Source organism: Nerophis ophidion, linkage group LG13 (genome assembly GCF_033978795.1).
Source record: "Nerophis ophidion isolate RoL-2023_Sa linkage group LG13, RoL_Noph_v1.0, whole genome shotgun sequence".
Taxonomy (NCBI): Eukaryota; Metazoa; Chordata; class Actinopteri; order Syngnathiformes; family Syngnathidae; genus Nerophis; species Nerophis ophidion.
Genome location: NC_084623.1, coordinates 40506150 through 40523876, shown reverse-complemented (window position 1 = coordinate 40523876; position 17727 = coordinate 40506150). Strand labels below are relative to the sequence as shown.

At 40.0% G+C, this 17727-nt stretch overlaps 1 protein-coding gene across 3 annotated transcripts in view; it reads right to left on the bottom strand.

Moving 5' to 3' along the window:
* numbl (NUMB like endocytic adaptor protein) overlaps positions 1-17727 on the bottom strand; it is a 184422-nt gene that overhangs the window by 27909 nt on the left and 138786 nt on the right. For all 3 annotated transcript variants that reach the window (XM_061918920.1, XM_061918919.1, XM_061918918.1), the window contains exons 2-3: positions 16027-16177; positions 4206-4280 (exon numbers count right to left, since the gene is read on the bottom strand). In XM_061918920.1, coding sequence (XP_061774904.1) covers positions 4206-4280; positions 16027-16152 — 201 coding nt within the window. In that variant the 5' untranslated portion in view covers positions 16153-16177. The remainder of the gene's footprint in view (positions 1-4205; positions 4281-16026; positions 16178-17727) is intronic.

Here is a 17727-nt window from a genome sequence, read left to right as displayed (position 1 = left end):
ATAGTGTTTTTCTACCCCTTTTTAAGGAGCCCAAAGCGCTTTGACAGTATTTCCACATTCGCCCATTCACACACACATTCACACACTGACGGCGGGAGCTGCCATGCAAGGTGCTTACCAGGACCCATCAGGAGCAAGGGTGAAGTGTCTTGCCCAAGGACACAATGGACGTGACTAGCATGGTAGAAGGTGGGGATTGAACCAGTAACCCTCAGATTACTGGCCAACCACTCAACCAACTTCGCCACGCCGTCCCCAAAAGAGGTTTTTTCCCTTGGACTCAGGCTGGACCCCCGTGATATTTTCTACTCTTCCCCCCTTTCCCAATATCACCTTTTTCCCACCTTTTTTAAGGAGCGCCATAAAAATGGCTGATCCGTTGGCGGTCCCGTCTTGTCTTCCTGTAACGTATGTCTGCTCCTAGTGGGACTGTGCCGAAAATGTACTTTTCAGTTCTTATGTGTCTTGTGCATGTTAAGAATTGACAATAAATAATTTCCATTCCATTCCATTGCGATTTGGTGTACTCTTTCCTCAACTCTAAGCCATCCTAATTTGGTAAAGTAAAATGGTGTTCATTCCGTTGAATCGCTGTGCCTTTATTTGCAAAATAAGCCCCCCCGTGGGGCCAAAGAAAGTTCCGAGTGCTATAACCGTGAAAAATAACGTGGGGAACACGATTATATTCAAGAATACGAAGCAGTCTTCGTCTGACATTTTGGAATGGATTACTAACACAAACCGAGGTACCACCGTAAACTTGATTAGTGAGCTCATTCTTATGATGATGTAATCAACAAGCTACTACGTCACCTGATTTAAAAAGAGTAAACTCTGGTTGGACCATAAAAACGTTAGCAATGAGTCAGGGAAACAAAAATAGTTGTCTTCGTAGCAGTGTGCACCAGTACAGAGCCCTAGTTATTGCATAATCCCATTGAGAGAACGGAAGCAGAAATGGAAGAGAGGAGCTAAATGAGGAGGTGGTGCAGGGATTTTAAAAAAGGGAAAAGCGGTCAATTACATAAAATGGTTGACAGAGAGACAAAATAGAAGGTAAGGATGTACATTTCACACAGGGATGGATCTTGACAGCTTGTCAGTAGAAACAACAACACACTCCATATCTCCAGACAATATCGGAGTATACTTTATTTCCCTCCAACACCGCACTAAACTCCCTGATCTTATTTTCTGCTCTGGTAGGAGTTGCACGGTGAAACTGTCTGAAAAAATGTAATTACTAAGTATGGAATGTGTGAGTGTGAATTTATACGTTGCAGCACAACCTGCTGTAAATCCCTGCATTGCAGCACAGAATCACCGGCCACAACATTAGGTACGACTGTGAGCTGATAAAAGAACAACAACATCGATACCGGTTATCCATAACTAGGGATTGGTAGCGTTCATATTTGAACCAATACGGTACAAATTTCCAGTACCTGGGTTCAGTACTTTTTTTGTGTGTTGTTTGACAAATATTTTTTGGGATGATAAAATAAATGTTTATTGTAAGATTTAAAGGAGCTGATTATTAAAACTGCTGTCCAGTTGTTATATATTTGTTTTATTATCACATTTCTGTGTCTCAATTACAACTACATTAGATAGCAGTAGTGTATAGTTTATGGTTCGTTGGCTGCTCAGTGTTTTGCATCCCAGAAAATGTTAATACTGTAAGTATTGTACTTATTACACAGCAGCTGTTTGATTGTTACATACATCTTAGTTATTGTTATCGTTAACGCATTTGGAGGTGTTGAAATCGCCATGCAAAATCGCTAATGCTAATCAGTAGCATGCACCTTTTTGGAAAAGTAGAGCCTTATAGCCTTTTTTGAGTGAATTTCTTAGTTGGCATTGGAAATTGCAACACGACCTAGTGGTAATCCGGCTATGTGACGTCACAACGCTACCGTAAGGTGGCACCGTTGGAATTTACGTGAATCGATGTCGGGTAGGACCGGCGGGATTTGGTCTGTGTCAAAAAAGTACTGGCTTTGGTTCTCATTCCTATCCATGCGTGAGATCGGCCGATGCAGATCACATGTATTAACTGTAAATACTTTTTCAGTGTATTTATGGTGAGCGATATTTACAGTTTAACAATATCAAAACACAATTTAAACTAGTTCTTTCATCTCTTTTATTTCACGTACGATTGTTTAGCGAAACAAATTCAATAGTACACAATAACTAAGCAAAAGCAAAGACTATCTACTAATTATCTGTATCATTTGGTTTTTGCCCTCTAAATATTCCCATAGTTTATAAACATTAACAAAAACAGCAAAAAAATATATATATTTTGAGAGAATAAAAATATTGATATCACTTTAATATCGATTGTATACTGATACTAAACTTAGTACTGTGACATTGCTGACACACCAACAGTTGTATTATCCTCTCTCTAACTTTTATTAATCTACTTATTAATAACTGCTTACTTTCTGCAGCATCGTGGTTCCATCTACACTTTTTGGTACTTAATGATACTTAAAGTACTAAGAAAATCAGCTAATTTTCCGTCATGGAGGTGATTATTATTATTGGGGAGTGGTTCCACACAGTGTATGGAAAGACTTAATTAGCTACTAGCTTTAATGTTGGCCAGGGGACTGTAAATAAATACAGTGTCAACTAGAGGGATCTGCGTGTAATCGACATCAAAAGGCATTAATTGGCAATTGCGATCAAATACTTAGTCATAAAAATCGTCCAATACGGATCCGTGGGCACATCCAAAGTCTAAAAAAGTTGGTCTGAACGTCATCATCTAATTTGCATAATGGCATATAATTTTTACGGATTCTTATAAGAGAGAAGTGAGTAAAAAAAAAAGAAAAGCAAAACAAATATGTTTCGAAACAGCTGCTTGTTGTGAAGAGCAATACGTGCTTTCATTTTATAATCTCGAACATGACAAAGATTGTTGTTGGTGACGAACCCCAAGATGCAGAGAAGGAGGCAGGCATACAATAGGAAAACACAATTTAATTAAACACTAAGACAAAACCGAACAAAAGGGTACGAACAAAAGGCGCGCACGAAGCGGATAACAAACTTGGCTAAGAACAAAAACACTTACTGTGACACGACGGAACTATGGCATGAACAGAGTGAACAGAAGTAGACAAAGCTACAAGCGACAAGACAGGTGACATTGTCAGGACAATAATCCAGCACAGACTGGAGGACAAAACAGGTCTAAATAGGAGCGGGCTGATTGACACCAGGTGTGGCCAGGTGCCAATCAGCCGCAGCTAAGGGGACACAGCACTCAGGGAGACAAACAGGAAACTGAACCAAAATAAGAGTTCTGACAGGAAGTAAAGACAGGAAAAACTAAAACACAACCAAACTGTCAGGGGCAAGCCTGACAAAACAGGTCCAATTACAGCTAGAGTGGTGAAACCAACCTCGAGAGGTCTGAATACTCCCTTAGTTGTCAACACAGTAGAAGGATTAAACTAGCATAAAACTAATTTGTATACTCTAGCCTTTAAAAATACCCCCCTTAAAGACCAGTTGATCTTCCGTTTCTTTCTTCTTTCTGATTCAATGACCGATGAAGCGCTAGCTGTCCAAAGTCGGGACCCAGGGTGGACCGCTCATCTGTGCATCAGTTGGGGACGTCAGTGCGCTGCTGACTTGTCTCCGCTCAAGATGATCTCCTGCTGGCCCCACTATGGACTTGACTCTCACACTATTATGTTGGATCCGCTATGGACTGGACTCTCACAATATTATGCAAGATTCACTCGACGTCCATTGCACCGGCCCCCACATCTGGGGTCCCCTCCAAGGTTTCTCATTGTCATCCCATTGGGTTGAATTTTTCTTGCCCTGATGTGGGATCTGAGCCGAGGATGTCGTTGTGGCTTGTGCAGCCCTTTGAGACACTTGTGATATAGGGCTATATAAGTAAACATTGATTGATTGAACACTGATACGTCCTGCTACGTCTTCTTATTCTCTGGCAGACTAGGTGGTGTGAGGTGTGTTCAAAAGCGGAGTAACGATTCCATCTACTGTACAGAGTTGTAACAACCAGCTACATTCAAATAGGGTCCCCTTTATAATATGTTTGTGGGCGAGGGGGAACAGGTAGCGGAAAAATTTAAAAAAAGATCAAATAAATGTAATGGGAACGCTGCGGTACTACTCGGTGAGTGTGCACGTTTGCTTGTGATACTCACAACTTTCAGCTTCTTCACTGCCTCCTCGCACACGTGCATGCCCCTGGACTCCTCCACCTCCACCAAGCCCAGGTACTGAAGAAAAAATGTGACATGTTTATTTGACAACGTACATTTCACACTGGAGTCTAGAGAGATAACAGTTGAAATGAAATGAAGTATATTTTATATAGCGCTTTTCTCAAGTGACTCAAAGCGCTTTACACAGTGACACCCAATATCTAAGTTACATTTAAACCAGTGTGGGTGGCACTGGGAGCAGGTGGGTAAAGTGTCTTGCCCAAGGACACAACGGTAGTGACTAGGATGGCACAAGCGGGAATCAAACCTGCAACCCTCAAGTTGCTGGCGCGGCCACTCTACCAACCGAGCTATGCCGGCCCTCAGTTGTTTGCTATCAGTCACTTCCACGATCGATTAGTCAGTAACACACATTGATGGTAGATTTAAAGTGTGTGAGAGCTAATATGGATAACAGGAAGTACTCTTGATTTGTCTCGCCAGTGCTTACTAAATTAGAAAAACGACAACAACATGGTAAGTAAAATCCCTCAAAATAACTTTTTAATACTGTAAACTAGTGATTTTCCAGATGTTCTTAGTCGTTTACTTAAGTGAAATATAAGAAAAGTGGTCGGATAAAATTGTTAATGCTAATCACTAGCGAGAATATAAGATTTTCAATGTAAATTGGCATCAAGCTAGTAAACAGCTCAATTTTTGTTTCATCTGACATTACATGGACAAAGTTAAAACCTTCTGGAGAAAAGTTACTCTATGTGGTCAGATGAAAAAAAAAAGAGCTTTTTGGCCACAATACCCAGCAATATGTTTGGAGGAGAAAAGGTGAGACCTTTAATCCCAGGAACACCACACCTATCGTCAAGCATGGTGGTGGTAGTATTTTGCTCTGGGCCTGTTTTGCTGCCAATGGAACTGGTGCTTCAAATGGGACAATGAAAAAGGAGGTTTACCTCCAAATTCTTCAGGACAACTTAAAATTACCAGCCCGGAGGTTGGGTCTTGGGAGCAGTTGGGTGTTCCAACAGGACAATGATCCCAAACACACATCAAAAGTGGTAAAAGAAAGGCTAAATCAGGCTAGAATTAAGGTTTTAGAATGGCCTTCCCTAAGTTCTGATTTAAACGTGTGGACAATGCTGAAGAAACAAGTCTATGTCAGAAAAACCAACAAATTTAGCTGAACTGCACCAATTTTGTCAAGAAGAGTGGTCCAAAATTTAAAAAATGTATCGTCGGGATTTTATCAATACCGATATTGGTATTTATCCATAATGTTATCGGTACTATATTGAATTTGTGTAATTAAAGATGTGAAATTGTTTGTTAAAACAAGAAGCTGTACATCACCAACATCATGCAAAAGCAGGGAAATCATTTATCAACACCTGCTTTTTAAGTCTTAAACAAGTTAACTATGTTTGCAGTGCAAGGTGCAAAGCAGTTGTTATGTAATCAACTTGTAAAGACCACACCGATCCATCACTATTCATTACAATTACACTCAGCTGGAAATAGTATTAATGTATGGCATTCATGTGCAGAGCAGACCCTTTCCAATATATATTAAATATGTCATATAAATCAATACAATCAATAATCGTCACATAAACCGGCGTGACGCACCCAATACATGTCTTCTTTATCGTTAAAAAAAACTAACTAATTAAAACAGAAGAAAATAAAAATATTCAAACACTCAAATAAAAACATGGCTATTAAATAGATTTTATAACATTTTTCTTCTACCAAAAGTACAGTATATTGTGTGGCTTATTATACATTGTATCTTTTAAAAAAAAAAAAGTGTATGTGGGTACTTTTTTAGCAAATTTTAAACAATACCATAATAATAATGATATCCATGATCATTTGGTGACAAATTTGGTGATTCCTAATTAGGGTTTGTGACTTTTGAACAGGAAATATTGTTGGGCTACAAACTTTTGTGTGGTGTTGCTTCCTTATTTGTGCTTATTCCAAGTTCATTATCAGATCCTACAGGTGCCTTTTTTCTGGGTAGCAGTGGCACTTTAAGTGAATTTGACAGCGTGTCATAATTACGACGGTCAGCTGGATAAAAAGAATACCGATAGCCGTGTCATTAGTCCAGAATCTTAAGGGTCCTCCTAGAACAGGGGTCTCGGAATTGCGGCCCACGAGACGTTATTTTGCGACCCCCAACTTAATATGAAAGCTTAATGTTAGTGCGGCCCGCGAGTTTTATATGAATACCGCTTAACAGCGTTGTGTGCTGAGCTGAAGGAATCTACCAATCACGGTGTGGTATGTGGCTCTCGAGGACTAAACATTGACATCACTTGCGTTATGCAAGCAGAGAAACATTTTGCTGCTATTCCACTAGATCCGAATGCGCTCTTCCTCCCTCCCTCGCTCACCCACCTGCTCGCTCTCTCTCTCACTGTGTGTGTGTGTGTATCTCTTGCTCCCTGCCCGGGCGCCGCTGTAAACAGTCCAGGCCGAGGTGACGAGTGGTCCGGTAACTTCCGAAGCCCTCTGCCGAAGGACCGAGCGACAATACAAAACTGTGGTGCACTGGACCCCAGCGTTGATACTCCGGGGGAGAGTCGATGGGCGAATCGGACGTGTAACACGTTAGTCATGATGTTAGCCCGTTCGGGGCTAATTGTGCTACCGTAACTGTAAACTCCACAGCGAGCCCTTCCCCGCCCTCCCTTTGCCTCCGGACAGAGACCATTTTTGTTATTTGGGTCCAAAATGGCTCTTTCAACGTTCTGGGTTGCCTACCCCTGCGTTAGTGGAAAAGCGACAAATGAGTGAAAGCGACAGAAACGTTGCAATGGAGTTTTTTTTTTTACTTGCCTGGCTGCAGTCGAACCGCAACACCTGTCCGTCAGAAATAACAGTCCCCGTTAACCTGGCTTCATTCAGACTGTTATTTTTTTTTTTTTATTGTTTAATTTGCATTGCCTCACGTTACTTAATTCTCATTTTGTTCATTTGTATATTGATTTTATTTTGTGTTGAAAATAAAAATAAAGACTTTTAAAAATATATTTTTTTAAGAAATCTTCCCTTGCGAGCCAGCCTCACCCAGACTCTGCATTCAGCGACCCTTAGGTAAATTTAGTTTGAGACCCCTGTCCTAGACCGACCTAAATAGGAACCAGTACCAACAAATACCGGTACTCTGTATACATCCCTACTCATCTGTGACATCAGATGCGATTAACTTGAAAATAGTTGTAAATACCAAATTTAAGTCAAGTCTCCCTTTTTGTTTCCATGGTATCATTAATGCTCAGTTTTTATCTTCTTAAGTCACTCCATCACATTTTCATGTTCCCATCTCCCACACAGTAATTTACAGCAGTGTCCTCAATCCATAACTCAATAGGCGTCATCCTCTCTCCAACTCAGTTTGGATTACAGTGATAATCTACAAGGCACATACTTCACATCATGGAAAGTCATGACAGGCCTGCTTCTCATCACATCAAAAATGTTACTTCTGTGCCAGAAAAAGTGCAACATTTACACTAAGTCTCTACTAATGTGTCTATTGCTCCATTTTAGTTGTTTATGTTTTGTTTTTTTAAATAATATTGGCGGGTATTGATGGTTTGGGTGAAGGATTTTATTTTTGAGCTGGCTTACGGGGGCTTCCCCTCGGCTGCGGTCGCACGGCTGCAATGATTCAGCAATCAACACACCTGCCCTTGATGAGCAACCTGCCTTCATAAACCAGCGCGTCTTGAGATCCAGTGCCAAAACGTAGCTACTCGTACACGTACAGTAAGCCCATTACATCTACAGCTTTCTTGCATGTGCATATTCTCTATCTGTGTTCTTTCCCCGTTGTGTTCATTGTGTCCCGTGTTGTCTCCTTATCCAGCTTCCTGTCGTCCTTCTTCATCGTCGAGCTGTGTGTCTCGTCTTCCTGCATCCCCTCTGGACTTCCTCTTGCCTCTCTGGATATCGACCTCACACCTGCCTACTGACCACGACGCCTCGCTCCAGCCCTTAACCTCCCGCCTGTCTTTGGACTTCCGAGTCTGCTTTTCCCTCTTTGGACTTCCGCCTCGATATCAACACACACCTTCAACACCCGTTGGTAACCACTCACATATACTTAACACACATAGTCTCACTTCATCTATTTGGATTACGCACACACTTCACTTATATAGAAGTAGTATTGTCTCACATCAACTTACATATATCAATATGATATTAATACATATGCATATATTACTAAATATGCAAATACAAATGTGATATACAAATAAATAAATAATTTGTATAAATAATCGCGTATTTGTAAATACATTTTTGAGATCAGAAAATATATACAAATAAAATGTAAAAAAATAAAAAAATGTGACATACAAATACATCAAGAGTTTGTATAAATAAACTTGTTTTTGTAAATATATTTCTGAGATTTGAATATAAATAGGCTTGATTTTGTATTTGTATTGAATTTTGATATGTGGATCGTATCTTTGGTTTTGTGTCGATGAGACATTTCTACCACAAACCAGATGGACAAATAAATGTGACCAACACACTACACCGAACAAACAGCAGAGGGCACTGCAGCCAGAGCGGTCTGGGTCACAAAGCAGTATATGCATTATTAAGTTAAAGTTGAGGTACCAATGATTGTCACACACACATTAGGTGTGGCGAAATTATTCTCTGCATTTGACCCATCACCCTTGATGGGTCCCCATGTTCTCTGCACAAAAACAATCCACGTCTTTACAGAGAGAACGCACAACGGGCCTGAGCTAGCTAACGTTAGCGTTGTATTAGCTAATGCTAATTTATCCAGTTAATCTGAAAGACTGTGCGAGCTGCTTATTTTATTGTATCAATGCCGTTAAATGACCTTGTCCCGATGTAGATACTGATTTCTTATCAGTGCAATGTGTGGCTCTGGCTGCAGTGCCCTCTGCTGGTTGTTCAGGGGAGTGTGTAGGTCACATTTATTTGTGCATTTGAAAAAAGCAATCCACATATGCAAATTCTATACAAATACAAATACAAAATCAAGCATATTTACATTGAAATCTCAAAAATGTATTTACAAATACGCGTTTATTTATACACATTCTTGATTTATTTGTGTGTCACATTTTTATATTTATAAATTTTATTTGTATATATTTTTAAATCGCAGAAATATATTTACAATTACGCGTTTATTCATACAAATTATTTATTTATTTTTATATCACATTTGTATTTGTATATTTATTAATATATGCATATGTATTAATATCATATTGATCTTTATCATTTGATGTTTGACAATTCTACTTCCAGACACTTACATTACCAGTTGTTAATAAATACGCTGACAGCTAACGACGCCACTATCTCACTGCAGTCTCCTTTTCCCGCTGTACCGTCACAATTAGTACTTGTAATATAGCTGCAAGTGGATTTTGATCACAGTCGGACGATTGTGTCTTTGAAATAAAAGCTGAGGCATATATTCCAATTCCCATATAGCTTATCTAGTTCCACTTAGGGATAAGCGATATGGCAAAAAATCTATACCACAATATATTGCAGCATCTTGCAATAACAATAAATATTACAATATACTGTATTATTTTGTATATGAATTTCAATTTTAAAACAGGTTGCCAGTTGCTCCTCCCTTGGCTGCTGACCTATTGTATGTGGTAATGTATTGCATCATATGTGTCGTCCTTGTATTGTTCTCTCACTAGACACATATTAATCTATTTGCTATTTTCCTGTTCATAACCAGCTACTCTCCATTGTAATGAGGTCCTATTTAGACTTCTGTTTAAGTGTTCTGAGCATTTATTCGTTTTTTTTGCTACTTTATCATTGAGCTAGATTAGCAGTGAGCATGGTTTCTTGTTTCTTGCTGCTCGTATTCCACCAGTAATAATGTTATGTGAAAGAAAATGTGTTAATTTGCCGCCATTGAGTTCAGGATTAGTAGTTTAGGAGCAGATCTTTAGTTTGGATGGGCATACTTGAGCCGCGCTAGCGAGTTGTTTGTTGCAGTTTATCGCTCTCAAACTTTCGGCCGATATAATTGAAGTCTACCGGAGGCCAAATTTATATTGTTTTTATCATATTGAATCATTTATTTTGCAAAACCCTAGCTACAGTTTCACTACACATCGGACAAATTAAGACGTCTATTTGTTCAAAGTCAATCAAAGTTTACTTATAAAGCTCTAAATCACGAGTGTCTCAAAGGGCTGCAAAAGCCACAACCACATCCTCGGCTCGGATCCCACATCAGGGCAAGAAAAAAAACTCAACCCAATGGGATGACAATGGGAAACCTTGGAGGGGACCGCAGATGTGGGGACCGCAGATGTGAGGACTGCAGATGTGGGCGACCGGTGCAATGGACGTCGAGTGGATCTAGCATAATATTGTGAGAGTCCAGTCCATAGTGGGCCTAACATAATAGTGTGAAAGTGCAGTCCATAGTGGACTGGACTCTCCGTTGTTCTGGCTCAGTTACAGATGTTGTATGCATTCCATGTATGAATCCTGTATTATTTGACATTTGTGTGTTTAAAACTACATTTTATACTTGTGCTATTATAAATCAACCTCTCTAGTGTTATGTGCTTATAAACGTAACATACATCCCTTTTGAAAATGCCTTGAAGCCTGATTTCGCTACTCCAATAACTTCGATTTACGAACCTCTCATCCCTTGGCGCACCAAGAAGATTAATGAGGTAAAGTGTTTTTTTTTTATATTCTTAATTATTGCAGGGATATGGCTGTAAAAGTTAAGGAGATTTGTGGTCTCAAACTGTTAGTGCACCACAATGTTAGTGTGTGTGTGTGTGTGTCGGCAGGGCAGTCACATACGAAGACAGACAGTTCAGATGGTTGTTGTTGTTTTTTTGGCTTTGATATGAAGTACAAAGTTGATCCATCACCCCCTTGTTATGTTTTGCTTTTATATTTACGAACCCTGTCGAAGTACCTTTTAAAGTACCAGTAGAGTGGAAAAACAAGTCGACTTTACAGGTATATGCTTGATTATGTTTCCGTCATGATCCGTGGTCCAAATCAGGTTTTGTGACTTCGGTTGATTTTGGACTCCTTTAGTTCCTGTTTGTGCTCCTCCTGAGTTTGTTACCATGGCTACTTATGATTTTCACCCGCCTCTGTTGTTCGGGACCCTCACCTGTTTTTAATCAAGAGACATTATTTAAGCCTGCCTTTGCCGGTCACTCACCCTGGCTTCTTTGTTTGCTTCACGCTACTGTTACCTTGGTATTCCCATCTTTAGTCATTGCTAAGTGCTAAGCTAGCATCCAGTGCGATCTGCACTTTTTTTCCTATGTCTGTTTTTTTCAGTTTTTTGGTGCTTCGTTAATTTTCAAGATTAAATCCCCACCTGCAAGTCATGTCCATAGTCATCCGTTTGCATCCCAGGAGAACAAACCGCACAGCAAGCTGCATAAACCCATCCGTAACAGTTTGATTGTATCCATCAAACCATATCCAATCATATTTACAATCCGCAAAGTATGTGAAAACACAGTCTATACAAAATGCCACAAATGCAGTCAGCTGTTTTGAAATATTTCGCTCCGAATACCTTCGGCTATTTGTGGATATTCGACGTCACATAGTATCAGATCAGTCATACTGGAAATAGGAAAAGATATACAGATATACTGCCTACCATTCACAATCTCTATATTAGACATTAACACACGTTTTTCTTTTTTTATGCATTTTAAGTCATATATAAATATATAAAAGGTCAACTAACAATATAGTCAATAGGGGCTCTTTTTTTTGCCCACAAAACCATCTAAACAACCATCCACAATGCTCTTTTGCACTCAGCATCAATGGTTGGAATTGGGGGTTAATTCACCAAAAATGATTCCTGGGCGCGGCCACCGCTGGTGCCCACTGCTCCCCTCACTTCCCATGGGGTGATCAAGAGTGATGGGTGAAATGCAGAGAATATTTTCGCCACACCTAGTGTGTGCGTGACAATTATTGGTACTTTTAACTTTAACTTTATACAGTTCATATTGTGACCTGCATATTTACCAAATATTAGCAATGTTGTTATTTTAATCGCTAATGTAAACCAACAATTTCTTAGCGGCACAATGATACAGACAGCTAAGTAGCACTCTGCTGCCTTTACTGTGAGCCGGCAACAATGTCCTGCTGCTCCCGCATCATCGCGTCTTGGCTCGTCAAAATTATTCTAGATTATGTACCAGGCCACTCATCTGGATATTAGGAGGATTTAGCCTTGAATCTTGAAGCTGTTCATCTGTGACATTCGATTCATACCCGGCGATGGAGACAAACACACACATCCGAAGACAGTGTCTGCAGGGAGACTTCCTTGTTAACTCTTTGTGTTCATCATCATTAATTGTTCATCTAAACGGGGAGATATGGACATCCTATCAGTCGTCATCGAAGGAAGAGAAGACACTGTAAGCAATCGTGTTATTGTTTGTAGTTTTTCATTTCTTGTTTAGCACTTAGCAATACTGCTACATGATGTTATGGTGTTTCACTAAATCTGGATTTGTTTAGCAGAACTTCTAAAACTTGCAGCTCATCCTCCTTATATTCAGGATTAAAAATATAAGGTTCTGGATCATAATTTTGCCCAAAGTAATCGTTGTTGGCTCTCACAAAGTCTGCACGATCAGCATTGTTTTTGGTAGGGAAGGGATCTGCAGTTCCAACCTCTACGTCACACGATCACGTGTCTGGCTTCCTTATTCTCTCTCAAAATGGCTCGGGAACCTCCATGAGAGTGATACTATTTTGATCATATCTATTTATTCGCAAACTTTGGAAGTCTTTTGGTGTCATAAATCAGATATATGTGATTTAGTATAGAATAGAATAGAAAAGAATGGACTTTATTGTCATTATATTTGTATATAACGAGATTAAGGACTCCAACTTAAGGTGCGGTAGTGGGAACAAATATGGGGTGAAATAAATAACACAAGAGGTAATAAAGGATAAAAACTGATAATTGAAATAAACAGACTACTATCCAATAAAAATAATAAGCAATCCTGTACAATATACAAAACTCTATAGAAATACAAAATACTGTACAATATACAGAACAAGACAAGAGTCCCGAAGTAATAAATAGCAATCAGTGTGGGACGTATTGCACTCGAAGGGTAGTATTGCACAATAGGGTATTAGGGCATGAAATTGTATAGGGGTGAATTATTATTATTATAAGTTAGAGTTCAACATGGTGATGACATTTATGTGCGGACGTGGCGTGGTTGGGATTGTGCCTGTGCCGGCAACCTGAGGGTTCCTGGTTCGATCCCCACCTTCTACCAACCTCGCCACGTCCGTTGTGTCCTTGAGCAAGACACTTCACCCTTGCTCCTGATGGGTCGTGGTTAGGGCCTTGCATGGAAGCTTTCGCCATCAGTGTATGGATGAATGGGTGAATGTGGATATAGTGTCAAAGCGCTTTGAGTACAAGGTAGAAAAGCGCTATACTAGTCTTACCCATATACATGATATGTCCATTATGTTAAAGTGCATCCGGCAGTGGAGGCTCCTCTAAGGGGTCTTGGGGCACTAGGAGGTTAACCCCTTTACTACTGTTACCCCAGGTGGCCCTTGGCAGAGGTCTAGTACCTGACTGCCCCCTAACCAGGGATACGGTGAAGACCTCAACGGCGGAGCAGGCGGAAGACGGTAGATGTAAGAACCACCACAAGGGCTGCGATGGCGGAAGAAGGCACCCCCACATCCATGTGGGCCCAGTTATGGGGAAACAACAACCCAAGACCTCAACGGTGGAACAGGCGGAGGATGATTCTTAACCCTGTGGAACATCACAACGGCTGGGATGGCGGTAGAAGGCTGAAGCAGAAAAGGGTCCCCAGTCATCTTGGACTCCATGCCACTGGACCTTGACCCGGATCTGTCAAGGATCGTGTGGTGACTGTCTGTGCACTAGTCTCCCCACGTTTAACAAAGTCACGCACAGGCATCCTCCATAAAGGGGTACCCCTAGGGGTGTAACAGTACGTGTAATTGTATTGAACCGTTTCGGTACGGGGGTTTTGGTTCGGTACGGGGTGTACCGAACAAGTTTCTAAGCTAAAGTCTTAACAAGCTGCTTTGCTTTTTCTGCCTCTGTCTCAGCACCCAGCATTGTCCCACCCACACAACCTTCTGATTGGTTACACATATAGCGGTAACAGCCAATCAGCAGTGCGTATTCAGAGCGCATGTAGTCAGTGCTTCAGCGTCGAGCAGATAGGTCAGGGGTCGGGAACCTTTCTGGCTGAGAGAGCCATGAAAGCCAAATATTTCAAAATGTATTTCCGTGAGAGCCATATAATTTTTTTAACACTGAATACAACTAAATGCGTGCATTTTTAAGTAAGACCAACATTTTTAGAGTATAGTAAGTGTTTTATTCTTTTTAATAAAATTGTTGTTCTAAAATTTAACCAATAATAAATATGATACTTCTTACCATTAATGCGACATCTTGAACGGGTGCGATAGAAAACGGATGGTTGGATTAAAATGTATGAGAATGTTTTATAATCTGAAGGTTATTTTTAATTACTTATCGTGTTAAGCAATGTCAGCTAAGATTTATCTGAGAGCCAGATGCAATCATCATAAAAGCCGCATCTGGCTCTAGAGCCATAGGTTCCCCACCCCTGAGATAGGTGCTTAGCAGGTGAGCATAAGGCAGCGTACTCTCCCCAAATGATAATAAACACCCCCCAGTCAACTACTACTAACATCACCATGAGCCCGTTGATCTTCTAGAAACAAATTGCTCGCTCGCAGTTCTGGCTTGAGGTGAAGACTAATTAGCTTTTAGCGTAACGTTAGCTCATTTTGCAGTGTGTGTGTGTGTTTGTGCGTGCGTGTGTGTGTGTGTGTGTTTGTGCGTGCGTGTGTGTGTGTGCGTGTTTTACGGACAGAAAAGCTTTGAATGGCAGGGTCCCTGATATCACATGTTGATAAACATATAACATTTACATAATAAAAATCAACTACAGGCTTCCCAAATTCTGTGATAAATTAAGCATGATGAGTTGATTTGAAACTGTTTAATGTTGCACTTTTTATATGTAGAAGAAAAGTTTTGTCATTTTGTTGAATCTTCGCAACAATTTGAGGCAGTTTAATGTTGATTAACGTGGGCAGAATTATTATAGTGTTCCCAATGTTAAAAGGATAAAGCCATTGTTTACAAATTTGGTAAATAAATAACCAAAAAATGTATATTATGTTGTTTTCTTACTGTACCGAAAATGAACCGAACCATGACTTCTAAACCGAGATTTTTGTGTTCAGTTACACCCCTAAGTACCCCCCTACCAGGAGGACCACCGATGATGATGATGTATATAATAATAGCTTCAATATAGAGGCAACTGTTTTTTCCACTCTACTGGTACTTTAATTTCATAAATCGAGGTTCCACTGTATCAACATAACAAAAAACAATAAATTGGCGGAAAGTATTCCATCTTGATCAGACCAGATGAATCTTGGCTGACTCCTGCATTCTTCAGATCAATTCTGAGAAAAGAGGGAGTATTTTTGGTACTTTCGTCTAACTTCCCAAATAAAAACATAACGTGGTCTTTATTGGACCCATTGCGCGGTTTGACAGAATAATCACGGCATAATTATCACCGCGAGTCACACTGATTTGTGATGGTCGGGTTCCAAAAATGACGGATAAATGTCACGGGCACTACAGTAAGTGGTATAAAACGTGAGGCTGGCGGAGGCTTACCCGTACAGAGAAGTTACATTTGCCCTTGCGTACTGCCTCCTCGTCCGCCTGCCACTGATGCGGTCTGCTGGCCTCGGGCACATAGGTGGGCTTCTTCCTCCTCAGACTCTGACGAAGCTTGTTCATCTCCGGGGTCACGTGCTCCCTGGTACTGCGGGCATAGAGAAAGATGAGAAAGATTAGAAGATGTACAGTTGTGCACCAATTAAAGATTCGTCCCTCGGCTAATTGTTATGCTTTTAAGTTACAAGCAAACACTTTTTTTTTTACAAGCATCCCTGCAATTGCATCGCAAATGTCACTTGCTCGTATTAGTTTATAGCTAGAGATCTACAGAACTTTGTTTTCCAAAAATAGGGAGGAAGAAAGGACAGTGCTGAGAAGAAGCGCATGATATTTATAGAATTAAAGAAATAAATTATCAAAAACATGGCAAGTGTGTCACCAACTTGGGCAACGCTCCTCCTTTGCACCACACTGAAGCAGGATGAATGTTAAAATGATATCTTTAAAGTGGACATTAATCCATAAGAATTTGGAAGAGCTGCTGACGGTGTGTTTGACAGAGAAGCTGCTGGAAGGAGATACTGCAGAAGTAAATACTGTTTATCATTATTACAGTGCTTCATAAAACAACTGTAGTTGTTGGTTCTAACTTTCATTATCTTTACAACATGTCCAAAAAGGAGTAGGATGAAGCAAAGCTTATTTGTAACACTAGCTACATCATTGAATTCTAAGTACAACAGTTCTCTTACAGTAATAATTAGTAAATAAGTCAGTTATGATTTACACAATGACATGAATAGTACTTTTTTTTTTCAATAAGTTCAAGGCGTTTATCATAATTCTTTTTCATTTGATTTTGTAAACACTTGTTTGAAACCTTTCTCAGACTAGATCATATTAGTGCATTGTTCGATTTCTTTGCTTAATCCATTCTATTAATTTATTTCACAAACTGATATACTAAAGGTCTTAAGTCTTGCACGTTGTAGTACATTCTATTACATTGTTTTTCTGATATAAAAAAATAGTTTTTTCTTTTTACATGTTAGATTGTGCTCTTTTGGGGTGTGACAAGCAATAATTGAATTGATTTGAATTATTTCAGTGGGAGACGTCTGTCAGAGTTAGTTGGTGTCGAACCCCAATATGCAGAGATGGAGGCAGGCATGGAGTGAGAAAACATGATTTAATAAAAATACTACAACAAGAACAAACCGAAGGGGTACAACAAAAAGAGCTAGCATGGGAACTAGAAAGAAAACGGAGCTTAGCATGGAAGCTAGCAAAAACAAAAAGGCCTAGCGTGGAAGTTAGCCGGTCTCGATCAGGAAACAGAAGTCGTACATGAAATATGAAAATAAACTTGGAAGCAGGGAACAAAAGGCAGTGAGCTAAAAACCGCAATCAAATAAAGCTTACCGCAACGCTGCATTGACAAAACACGACACGACAGGTAGCGACGACAAGAGCGACATCGACATGACAATAATCCAGCATTGACTGGAGGACAAAATCAGGTTTAAATAGCACATCGCTGATTGACACCAGGTGTGGCCAGGTGCCAATTAGCCGCAACTGAGGTGAAGCAGCACTCAGGGAGACAATCAGGAAATAACCAAAATAAAAGCGCTGACAGGAAATGAGACAAACACAGAGGATAAACTAAAACATGACCAAACTGTCAGGTAGAAA